Source organism: Hylobates moloch, unplaced genomic scaffold, assembly GCF_009828535.3.
Source record: "Hylobates moloch isolate HMO894 unplaced genomic scaffold, HMol_V3 SCAFFOLD_10, whole genome shotgun sequence".
NCBI classification, from domain to species: Eukaryota; Metazoa; Chordata; class Mammalia; order Primates; family Hylobatidae; genus Hylobates; species Hylobates moloch.
This window is the reverse complement of record NW_026652285.1, coordinates 7,894,156-7,906,503: the sequence shown is the minus strand read 5'-3', so window position 1 is coordinate 7,906,503 and position 12,348 is coordinate 7,894,156. Positions and strand designations below refer to the sequence as shown.

The following is a 12,348-nucleotide window of genomic DNA, read 5'->3' as shown; positions in this document are numbered from 1 at the left end:
GCAGTGGCGTGATCTCGGCTCACTGCAAGCTCCACCTACCGGGTTCACGCCATTCTCCTGCCTTAGCCTCTCCAGTAGCTGGGACTACAGGTGCCCGCCACACGCCCGGCTAATTTTTTGTATTTTTAGTAGAGATGGGATTTCACCGTGTTAGCCAGGATGGTCTCAATCTCCTGACCTCGTGATCCACCCACCCCGGCCTCCCAAAGTGCTAGGATTACAAGCATGAGCCACCGCACCCAGCCAGTATAGTTTGTATATCTTAATGACAACATTAATTTTGTTGAAGATAGAAAAAGCTCTGTTCTAATTATAAAAAATACATACTTGCTGAACAAAAATTAAGAATACCATACAATTCCGCCATTTAAAATGTACAGTTGGCTGCTTTTTAGTATGCAGAGTTGGACAGTCATCAACACAGTGGGTTTTAGAACATTTTCATATTAAACCCCCTACCCATTAGCAGTCACTCCCTTTTTCCATCCAACCTTCTTTCCTAGCTATAGATAACCACTAGTCTGCTTTCTGTCTCTCTAGATTTGCCGCTTTTGGATATTGCATATCAATCGAATTACATACTGTATGGTCTTCAGTGACTGGCTTTTTTCACTTTCCATAATGTTTTCAAGGTTCATCTATGCTATAGCACATATTAGTACTTTATTGCCAAATAATATTCCATTGTATGAAGATACCGTATTTTATTTATCCATTCATTAGTTGATGGATATTTAGGTTTTTTCCACTTTTTGGCTATTATGAATAATGCTCCCATGAACATTTGTGTACAAGTTTTTATATGGACATATTTTTATTACTCTTAAGTGGACTCACTGAGTCATATTCTGTTTAATCTTTATTTTATTTATTTATTTTTTTTGAGACGGAGTCTCGCTCTTGTTGCCCAGGCTAGGGTGCAGTGGTGCAATCTTGGCTCACTGCAACCTCCACCTCCCAGGTTCAAGCAATTCTCCCGCCTCAGCCTCCCAAGTAACTGGGATTACAGGCACGTGCCACCACACCTGGCTAATTTTTGTATTTTTAGTAGAAACGGGGTTTCACCATGTTGGCCAGGCTGGTCTCAAACTCCTGACCTCAGGTGACCTGCCTGCCTCGGCCTCCCAGAGTGCTGGGATTACAGATATGAGCCACTGCGCTTGGCCTTTGTTTTGTTTTGAGGCAGAGTCTCGCTCTGTCATCCAGGCTGGAGTGCAGTGGGGCACGATCTTGGTTCATTGCAACCACCGACTCCCAGGTTCAAGCAATTCTTGTGCCTCAGCCTCCCCAGTAGCTGGGATTACAAGCATGTACCACCACACCTGACCTGTTTAATCTTTTGAGGAACTGCCAGATTGTTTTCCATAGGAGCTGCACCATTTTACATAACTACCAGCAATATATGAGGGTTTCACTTATACTTGTCACATTGTTTTTCTTATTATAGTCATCTTATAATCAGAGTATCTCATTGTGATACTTTGTGTGAAGTAGTATCTCATTGTGGTTTCATCTGCATTTCCCTAATGACTAATAATGTTGAACATTGTTTCGTGTGCTTGTTGTCCATTTGTATATCTTCTATGGAGAAATGACTTTTCAGATTTTTTGCCCATTTTTAAAATTAGGTTTTTATGTATTTTTATTGTTGAATCCTAAGAGTTCTTTATATATCTTGGATACAAGGACATAAGCGCCCTTATCACATGTGCGATTTGCATATATTTTCTCCTATACTCTGGGTTGTCTTTTCATTTTTTTTTTTTTAAGGTATGGGATCTTGCTACTTTGCCCAGGCTGGTCTCAAACTCTTGGATTCAAGCGATCCTCCCACTGCAGCCTCCCCAAGTAGCTAGGACTACAGGGGCCTACTATCACACTCAGCTTCTTTTCACTTTCCTTTTTTTCATATCTCCATAGGATGTGAAATCTTTTTACTTTCTTGATGGCATTCTTTGAAGCACAAACATTTTTAATTTTGATGAAGTCCAATTTATTTTTTCTCTTGTTGCTTGTGCTTTTGGTGTCTAGGTCAGGACCTAACCCAAGGTCTTGAAAATTTATTCCTATTACTTTTTTGAAATAACTTTTTAGTTTTAGCTCTTATATTTAGATCTCTGATCCATTCTGAATTTTTTGTATATAGTATATGGAAGGGTTCTGACTTCATTCTTTTGCATGTGGATATCTAGTTGTCCCAGAATCATCTATGGAAAAATGTTATCTTTAAGTTGTCTTGGTACCTTTGTCGAAAATCAATTTATCATAAGCATGAGGTTTGATTTCTGGATTTTCAGTTTATTTCTATTGATTGATTATCCTCCATGATCACTCCTTTTTTTTTAACTTTTAGGTTCATGGGTACATGTGCCAGGTTTGTTATATAAGTAAAAGGTAAACTGTGTGTCCTGGGGGTCAGCATACAGATTATTTTGTCATGCAGGTAATAAGCATAGTACTTGACAGGTATTTTTTTCTGATCTTATTTATTTATTTATTTATTTATTTTTTGAGAAAGAGTCTTGCTCTGTTGTCCAGGCTTAAGTGCAGTGTTATGCTATCATGGCTCACTGTAACCTTGACCTCATGGGTTCAAGTGATCCTCCCACTTCAGTCTCCTGAGTAGCTGGGACCACAGGCGTGTGGTACCATACCCAGCTAACTTTTTGTAGAGACAGGGTTTTGCTATGTTGCGCAGGCTGCCTGTGAACTCCTAAGCTCAAGCAGTCTGACTGCCTCAGTCTCCCAAAGTGCTGGAATTACAGGCATGAGCCACCACCCAAGCCCGGCCTGTTAGCATTTTCATCTACTAAATAGTATTCTATGTATACAAAAGTTTATTTAAGCATATTACATATTAAGTATTGTATTTGGAACTTAGTTTTATCTAGTTCCATACAGTTTTGTTTTTGTTTTTGAGACAGGCTCTCACTTTGTCACCCAAGCTGGAGTGCAATGCCATGATCTCAGCTCACTGCAACCCCTGTCTCCTGGGTTCAAGCGATTCTCCTGCCTTAGCCTCCCGAGCAGCTGGGATTACAGGCATGTGCCACCATGCCTGGCTAAGTTTTATATTTTTTGGTAGAGACAGGGTTTCACTGTGTTGGCCAGACTGGTCTCAAACTCCTGACCTCAAACAGTCCACCCGCCTTGGTCTCCCAAAGTGCTGGAATTACAGGTGTGAGCCACTGGGGCCAGCCACTACACTTTTTAGGTATAGGAAATTGGGGCCAATAACGATAAATTAGGCAAAGGTAATAACGAATTAAAATTGAATGATTTAATATAACTGTGCTCAAACAGGTTTAGTGGTACAACTGGACCATTCTGGGGGCCACATTTATTATATCAATATCATTTAGTGATTTTTTCCTTGAGTCATTTGACATTTATGAGGAGCACCTTTCATACCCATTCTGATAGTTGGTCAGAAATGCAGGTCATAATTTGATAATCTATAAATATTTAAGATGTATAAGCTTATAAAATATTTATGAATAATATACTTTTTAGCAGTGTGAGCAAGTTACTGTATAATTTCTGTATTTTAGAATTGTTAAAGTCTACTGTTTTTTTCATATTAAACTTTAATAATTATAACCAGTCTTTATTCACTTTACCATAGTAGTGCTAATTATGGGATATAATTTCAGTGTGAGGCAGACTTCTTTCTGGTAAAATACCTACAGCACCAAAACAGCCAACATAAATGCAAAAAGAAAGAAATTTATTTGATTAATTTATAAATTGATTAATCAGCTAATGAATGACTTTTTATGGAAATAAGTTACAATAACTTTTTATTGTGTGTCTTCTTGGTTGTAAGTATCTAGAAGAACCATTTCTACAGATCATCTTATAGAACTTAATGCAATTATCTGCACAAGTAAGGGTTTAATCTTCTTGATGATGAAGACCTGAACTTCCCTATATGTGTTTTGTATTATCTTAAAATTTTATTTGTGTTGGCAATAGCAATTCTTAATTGCTTGTTTTTTTTTAAATGCTTGTAGATGTGTGTATGCAGTGCTCACAGGATATACTTCGAATGCTCCTCTCTCTTCAGCCAGTTCTTCAGGATGCCATTCAGAAAAAAAGAACAGTAAGACCTTGGGGTGTTCAGGGTCCTCTCACTTGGCAACAATTTCATAAAATGGCTGGCCGAGGCTCTTATGGTAAGTAATTTATAGTGATATATAATGACTGATTTTATATCAGTCCTCAGATTTCTGTGCCCAACTAGAATAAGCCCATTAGTTTTCTTTAAATATATTTGTGGTATATTCTTAAGGCCACTGTGGTCCAGTCCTAGCTTTTTTTCCCACCATTTCCAACATTCAGCTTACTCAACTCTCCAACTCCACTTCAAAAGGAGTGGCTTCTCTTAGGACTGTTCTTACACATAGGGGGCTTTCCCTCAAGATTTTACATGAAGAAAGGGACATACTGCTAAGATTTTTTTTTTAAAGGCAAAAAAAAAACTTTTGTTATAAATTGTTTTACAAAATTAAATGAAAAAGGGAGGCGGAGTGGGGAATGAGGGTTATACTAGTGATAAAAGGCCCTAAGGTCTTCATTTAAAAAGAATTACAACAAAGAAGAAATTTGCTGGTTGTGACCAGAGTAGCAAATGAATTCTCATAATAGGTATGTGGATTTATTGTCAGCTGTGATGAAAATACCATTCCAAATATTTGAACTATTTATTGAAGATTGTCTCCGAAAGGTGGGCTGTAATTGGAGTTTTTCAAATATATTTGGAATAATACTTCTTGAAATCTTTAACTTTTGTGTATGGATTTGGAATGTATTACATATGAAAGTAGTAGACTTGCCTATATTTTCGTTTTTTCCCCTCTTTTAATGGCTAAATAATTTAAATCTCATTACAAAACTAATATTCTGTGAAAAATGCAGGTCAATGAAAATGTATTTTATTTTATTTGTTTTTTTTTTTGGAGACAGAGTCTCGCTTTGTCGCCCATGCTGGAGTGCACTGGCGCCATCTTGGCTCACCGTAACCTCTGCCTCCTGGGTTCACGCAATTCTCCTGGCTTAGCCTCCCGAATAGCTTGGAGTATGGGTGCACGCCACCACGCCCGGCTAACTTTTTGTATAAAAAGTGGAGACAGGGTTTCATCACATTGGCCGGGCTGGTCTCGAACTCCTGGCCTCAAGTGATCTGCCTGCCTCAGCCTCCCTAAGTGCTGGGATTACAGGCATAAACCACCGCACCCAGCCAGAAAATATATTTTAGTATAAACTTTTACATTATTTTAAAAACTAAGATAGTAGCCGGGCGCAGTGGCTCACGCCTGTAATCTTAGCACTTTTGAAGGCCAAGGCAGGTGCGTCACCTGAGGTCGGGAGTTCTTTGAGACCAGCCTGACCAACATGGAGAAACCCCGTCTCTACTAAAAATACAAAATAAGCCAGGCGTGGTGGTGCATGTCTGTAATCCCAGCTACTTGAGAGGCTGTGGCAGGAGAAGAAGAATCACTTGAACCTGGGAGGCGCAGGTTGCGGCCAGCCGAGGTTGCCACGAGCCGAGATCGCGCCATTGCACTCCAGCCTAGGCAACAAAAGCGAAACTCCATCTCAAAAAAAAAAAAAAAAAAGTAGATATTTATTTATTTATTTATTTGGTTAGTTAGTTAGTTATTTCTGTACCTTAACTGATTTTTGGAGATCATTTCTATCTGCACATATAGAGATTATCTTTTTTATGGCTATATGTATTCCATTGTTCCTTACATATGGTAATATATTTTACCAGTGCAGTGTTTATGAACATACAGATTGTTTCCACCATTATCATTACAGCTACTTTTCAGTAATGCACAGATCCCTGGCTTTAAAGCATGGGTGTATTTTTATTTTATTTATTATTATTATTTTTGAGATATGTTCTGTCACCCTGGCTGGAGTACAGTGGCACAATCATGGCTCACTGCAGCCATAACCTCCTGGGCCCAAGTGATCCTCTCACCTCAGCCTCCCAAGTAGCTGGTACTACAGGTGCACACCACCACACCCAGCTAATTTTTGTATATTTTGTAGAGATGAGGTTTTGCCATGTTGCCCAGGCTGGTCTCCAGCTCCTGGGCCCCAGTGATCTGCCCACCTCAGCCTCCCAAAGGGCTAAGATTATAAGCACCCAGACGTGTATTTCAAGAAAAAAACAACAAACAAACAAACAAAAACTAAATAACTCTCTGTAATTCTGTAATGCCTTTTTTTTTTTTTTTTTTTTGAGACAGTCTCACTCTCTTGCCCAGACTGGAGTGCAGTGGCATGATCTCAGCTCACTGCACCCTCCGCCTCCCAGGTTCAAGCAGTTCTCATGCATCAGCCTCGAGTAGCTGGGATTACAGGCATGCATTAACCACACCTGACTAATTTTTGTATTTTTAGTAGAGATGGGATTTTGCCATGTTGCCCAGTCTGTTCTTGAACTCTTTGCCTCAAGTGATCCACCTTCCTAGGCCTCCCAAAGTGCTGAGATTACAGGCGTGAGCCACCATGCCCAGCCCCTGTAATGTCCATTTGAATTCCCACCAGTTAAAGTGCCTGTTTTCCCAAAGCCTTGCCTAGTAGGATGCTGATTCAGTGGGTGAAAAATGGTTATTTCCCATTATAGTTTGAGAGATTAAATAGTACAGACTGTGGGGATAGATTTCTTGGGTTTAAATTCCTACTCTGCTACTTCTTGTGAAATACTAGAGAAATTGCTTAACTTCCTCATTTATGTTTTCTCATCTCTAAAATGAAGTTAATAATAGTTTCTGCCTTATGTTTTTTGTGAGGATTAAATGAGTCAGTACATGCAGAGAGCTTTGAACAGTACCTAGCACATAGAATTATCATTGTTTGCTATTACTAATTTTAAATTGCTTTTTTAATGAGAAAGAGCATCTTTTTATGTGTTAGAGATAGTTTTATTTTGTAATCTCTGTGTTCTTAACCCATTTTTCTATTAGGTTGTTGGTCATTTTCTTTTAAAATTTTTTGTATTATGATAAGAACACTCACCAGGCATGGTGACTCATGCCTGTAATCCCAGCACTTTGGGAGGCTGAGGTGGGCAGATCACTTGAGGTCAGGAGTTTGAGACCGGCTTGGCCAGCATAGTGAAACCCCATCTCTACCAAAAATTCAAAAATTATCCAGGTATGGTGATGTGTGCCTGTAATCCCAGCTACTCGGGAGGCTGAGGTGAGATAATTGCTTGAACCCAAGAGGTGGAGGTTGGAGTGAGTGGAGATTGCACCACTGCACTGCAGCCTAGGCAACAGAGCAAGACTCCATCTCAAAAACAAAAACAACAACAAAAACAACAACGAAAAAAACCTAAAAAAAAAACACTTAACATGAGATCTGCGCTCTTAGTAACGTTTTTTCTTTTTTCTATTTTTAAAATTGTATTATTTTTAAATGTATAAATAGGGATGGTGTCTCACTATGTTGCGTAGGCCTCAAACTCCTGGGCTCAACTAATCCTCCCACCTCAGTCTCCCAAGGTGCTGAGATTACAGGCATGAGCCACAACAACACATGGCCTACAGTGTATTTTTATGCCAATTTTTTTTTTTTTTTTTTTAGATGGAGTTTTGCTCTTGTTGCCCAGGCTGGAGTGCACTGGTGCAATCTCGGCTCACTGCAACCTCCACCTCCTGGGTTCAAGCAATTCTCCTGCCTCAGCCTCCCGAGTAGCTGGGATTACAGGCTTGCACCACCATGCCCGGCTAATTTTGTATTTTTAGTAGAGACAGGGTTTCTCCGTGTTGGTCAGGCTGGTCTTAAACTCCCAACCTCAAGTGATCTGCCCACCTAGGCCTCCCAAAGTGCTGGAATTACAGGTGTGAGCCACTGCACCCAGCCCCATGCCAAAAATTTAAATGCAGACCAGACATGGTGGCTCCCACACGTAATTCCAGCACTTTGGGAGGCTGAGGAAGGAGGATCACTTGAGCTCAGGAGTTTGAGTCCAACCTGGGCAACACAGCAAGATCCCATCTCTACAAAAACTTTAAAAATTAGCCAAGCATAGTGGCGCACACCTGTAGTCCCAGCTATTTGGGAAGCTGAGGCCAGAGGATTGCTTGAGCCCAGTGGGTTAATGCTGCAGTAAGGCGTGATTGTTCCACTGCAATCTAACCTGAGCAACAGAGCAAGACCCTGTCTCAAGAAAATAAGTAAATAAAAAGACTTTTTTAGGAAATTCCTTAATGTTGAAAAGTCTTGACCACTGGCATTAAATATTTTTGTCTCTAATAAAATATTTTCACTAATAATGACTTCATTAACTTTTGACATTTAAATAAAAAGGAGGCTGGGCACGGTGGCTCACGCCTGTAATCCCAGCACTTTGGGAGGCCGAGGTGGGCAGATCACAAGGTCAGGAGCTCGAGACCATCCTGGCTAACACGGTGAAACCCCGTCTCCACTAAAAAATACAAAAAATTAGCTGGGCGTGGTGGCGGGCGCCTGCAGTCCCAGCTACTCAGGAGGCTGAGGCAGGAGAATGGCGTGAACCTAGGAGGCGGAGCTTGCAGTGAGCCGAGATGGCACCACTGCACTCCAGCCTGGGCAACAGAGCGAGACTCTGTCTCAAAAAATAATAATAATAAAATAACATAAAAAAAATAAAAAGGAGACATGTCTTGTTTTTAAGTGTTTTCTTAAAATACATCTTTCTTATTTAGGAACTGATGAATCCCCAGAACCACTGCCAATCCCCACATTTTTGTTGGGTTATGATTATGATTATCTGGTGCTTTCTCCATTTGCTCTTCCTTATTGGGAGAGACTTATGCTGGAACCCTATGGATCTCAAAGAGATATAGCCTATGTTGTACTGTGTCCAGAAAATGAAGCCTTGTTAAATGGAGCCAAAAGCTTTTTTAGAGATCTTACTGCAATATATGAGGTAGGTGTTTAAAAAGAGATGACATTTTAAAACTACCTTATGATTTGTATTGTTGTATATACAGCATACTGGGCAGTTCAGTTGATTGGGACACAGTGATGATGTCAGATTAGATGTTTATTTCTCATACTAGCCAGTTACATTCTTTGCTGAGTTCGACCCAGTCTGTTAGATATATATGCCATGGGTCAGAGTGGCTATCCCCCTATTGGAGGAAGAAACATTGAGGGCATATAGATATATATCCCTTTTAATGTGGCCTTTTCTAAAACAAGGGGTAACAATGTTAAATAGCCAGGAAAAAAATTACATTTACAAAAACTCTTGTCTTTATTCTCTAGGATTTCAGGTAGTGACACTAGGCCTCACTTTCCTCATATGTAAAATAAATCTGTGCTAGATATCGCTAAGGTCCATTGCAGGTCTGAAATTCTTGCCTCTTCTTTTAAGTTATAATTCTCACATGTCCATCACCAGGCACAATAATTGTAAATTATAAGTGTTATGGGACATAAAGTCTTACTTTATTATTCCCTCCTTTTTCCACAACGGCTTGGAAATTTAGTCTTTAAATTTTGATTCCCTATACAATCTGAATGTTAGTGTATGTTAGTTTAGCTTCCTTATAAAATTTTCCGCATAATTACAAGGTATTTGCAGTGTGTTTTTAATAAATAAACATTTCCCAAAGGATGTTATTTGGAACATTAGTCCGGTAAAATCCTCTCAGAGAAAAAGTTCCATAGTTAAATAGGCTTGGGGAAACATTGTATATTATATTACCTTTTAGAGATTCACAATTCATATTAGGTTTTTAAAGGCTTTGAAATTCTTACAGTAAAGAATACTTCTAAGTTTGCTTAATCCAATGTTTTAAATTTATTTGACATTGGGCTTCTTATAACAAAAATCAGTGACTCACAGAACTAGAGGGAGAGGGTGTATAAATATATTTGTATACCAATTTTTATTTTGCTTTGATTTAGGGATATGTGTATTCATAATTCATGAATTGGTGTTAATGTATACCTAAAATGACTGCATTTTTATGCTCACTTATTTCTGCATTCTGCAAGCTTTCATTCAAACCAAATGGTTCTAGTGCTATTGTTATCTAGGTGTTTTTTCATTAGAGATATTTTAATTTTGAAAAAAAATTAATGAATTTCTAATGTAAAAATGAAAAAGACCTATGGCACCATTTCACCCTTGATATGTTTATTTTTTTGACCTACTTCTAAAAACACCCTTGATATTTTTATCATAACTGTTAATTGCAAATGGTTAAGCTTAAGTAGCTTTCATGCTTGGTTTTATAATCTGTATCTAAATACAATAATAAATTTACTAATTCTGCTTTCTGTATGTATATTTGTAGTCCTGTCGATTAGGTCAACATAGACCTATTTCCCGACTGTTAACAGATGGGATCATGAGAGTTGGATCTACTGCGTCAAAGAAACTATCAGAAAAGTTGGTAGCAGAATGGTTTTCTCAGGCAGTTGATGGTAACAATGAAGCATTTTCTAAACTCAAGCTTTATGCACAAGTCTGCAGATATGACCTAGGTATTGAATTTGTATTTATTGTATAAGGCTGGTGTTGGCAAAATGTGGCCTGCTCCACCAGCTGTTTTTGTAGATAAAATTTTATTGGAACACAGCCATCCTCATTTATTTATGTATTTTCTCTGGCTGCTTTTGTGCTACAACATTGGAGCTGAGTAGTTTTGATAGAGACTGTATGGCTGCAAAGACAAAAATATTTATTATCTGACCCTTTACAGAACAAGTTTGCTGATCCCTAATGAGGGATCCCATCAGGTAGGAAGAAATTATGGGTTATAAATAAATTTTCTGTTGCCTCTGTAGGGTCTGATGTTTTAATAACATGAAGATTCTTCATTTGTTACAGTTTAGAGATAAAATAATTTATAGTTAATCTCTACCAAACCAAGAAATAGTTCTTTGTTGTAGCTAAGAAAATGACAGCTGTTTTAAGACTTGCTTGTTACATACTTTTTTTCTTTCATTCTACCCGTGCCCAACTGTACTGCTTATAAATACTCTTGAAAATAAATATCAGTGGACTTCCTTTAGACTTAATCTAAAGAGATGCAGAACCAAAATATTGAATCTCATCAGACATTCCTATAATTTGAACCCCATGATAACATTATGCCATTTTATGTTTTAATTAGCTGCCAGTGTAGTCAATATTTATTTGATTTGTGATTTAGAAACCCTTTGAATAGTTTGATGAATATTGCTAGATACCTTTTTTTTACATTTAATTATACTTAGAAAATAGAATTTTGTTACACTTTCATAGTAATCATTTCTTTAATTTTGAGTGAAAATTCTGGCTTTTTCAATTCCATTTTAAATAAGTTTCTTCAGTCTCTAGGGGAAAATAGAAAGCAAGTGTAGGTCACACCATTAGCAAGCAATTTAGGGGCTATAATTACCAAGAAAACATCAACTGGATTATGATTCTATTTACACAGTGGAATAAAAAAAAAACCAGTCGGTGAAATAAAGAATTAAATTTCCTACCTGTTTTTATTCTTTAGGTCCATATCTTGCTTCCCTGCCATTGGACAGCTCTCTACTTTCCCAGCCAAATTTAGTTGCCCCTACAAGTCAGTCTTTGATTACTCCACCTCAGATGACAAATACTGGAAATGCTAATACTCCATCTGCCACCTTAGCGTCTGCAGCAAGCAGCACTATGACAATGACTTCAGGTGTTGCCATATCTACTTCAGTTGCCACAGCTAATTCAACTTTGACCACAGCTTCAGCTTCATCTTCATCATCTTCCAACTTGAATAGTGGAGTATCATCAAATAAACTACCTTCATTTCCACCCTTTGGCAGTATGAACAGTAATGCTGCAGGATCCATGTCTACACAAGCAAATACAGTTCAGAGTGGTCAGCTAGGAGGGCAACAGACATCAGCTCTACAGACAGCTGGGATTTCTGGAGAATCATCTTCACTTCCCACTCAGCCGCATCCTGATGTGTCTGAAAGGTACCTTTAAAAATACTGATTTTGCAGAAATGTAAAAACTATGATGCTGCTTCTTTCTTTTTTTTCTTGAGAGACAGTCTCATTCTTTTGCCCAGGCTGTACTGCAGTGGCGGGATCTCCACTCACTGCAACCTCTGCCTCCCGGGTTCAAGTGATTCTGCTCCCTTAGCTTCCCCAGGAGCTGGAATTACAGGCATGTGCCACCACGCCTGGCTAATTTTTGTATTTTTAGTAGAGGCGGGGTTTTGCAATGTTGACCAGGCTGGTCTCAAACTTCTGACCTCAGGTGATCTGCCCACCTTGGCTTCCCAAAGTGCTGGGATTACAGACGTGAGCCACCACGCCCAGCCATGCTGCTTTTTTTCTAAATAAGACATTTTGAAT

At 38.7% G+C, this 12,348-nt stretch overlaps 1 protein-coding gene across 2 annotated transcripts in view; it reads left to right on the top strand.

Moving 5' to 3' along the window:
• MED13 (mediator complex subunit 13) overlaps positions 1-12,348 on the top strand; it is a 128,489-nt gene that overhangs the window by 94,150 nt on the left and 21,991 nt on the right. For both annotated transcript variants that reach the window (XM_032162887.2, XM_032162888.2), the window contains exons 17-20: positions 4,014-4,175; positions 8,706-8,929; positions 10,308-10,497; positions 11,502-11,964. In XM_032162887.2, coding sequence (XP_032018778.1) covers positions 4,014-4,175; positions 8,706-8,929; positions 10,308-10,497; positions 11,502-11,964 — 1,039 coding nt within the window. The remainder of the gene's footprint in view (positions 1-4,013; positions 4,176-8,705; positions 8,930-10,307; positions 10,498-11,501; positions 11,965-12,348) is intronic.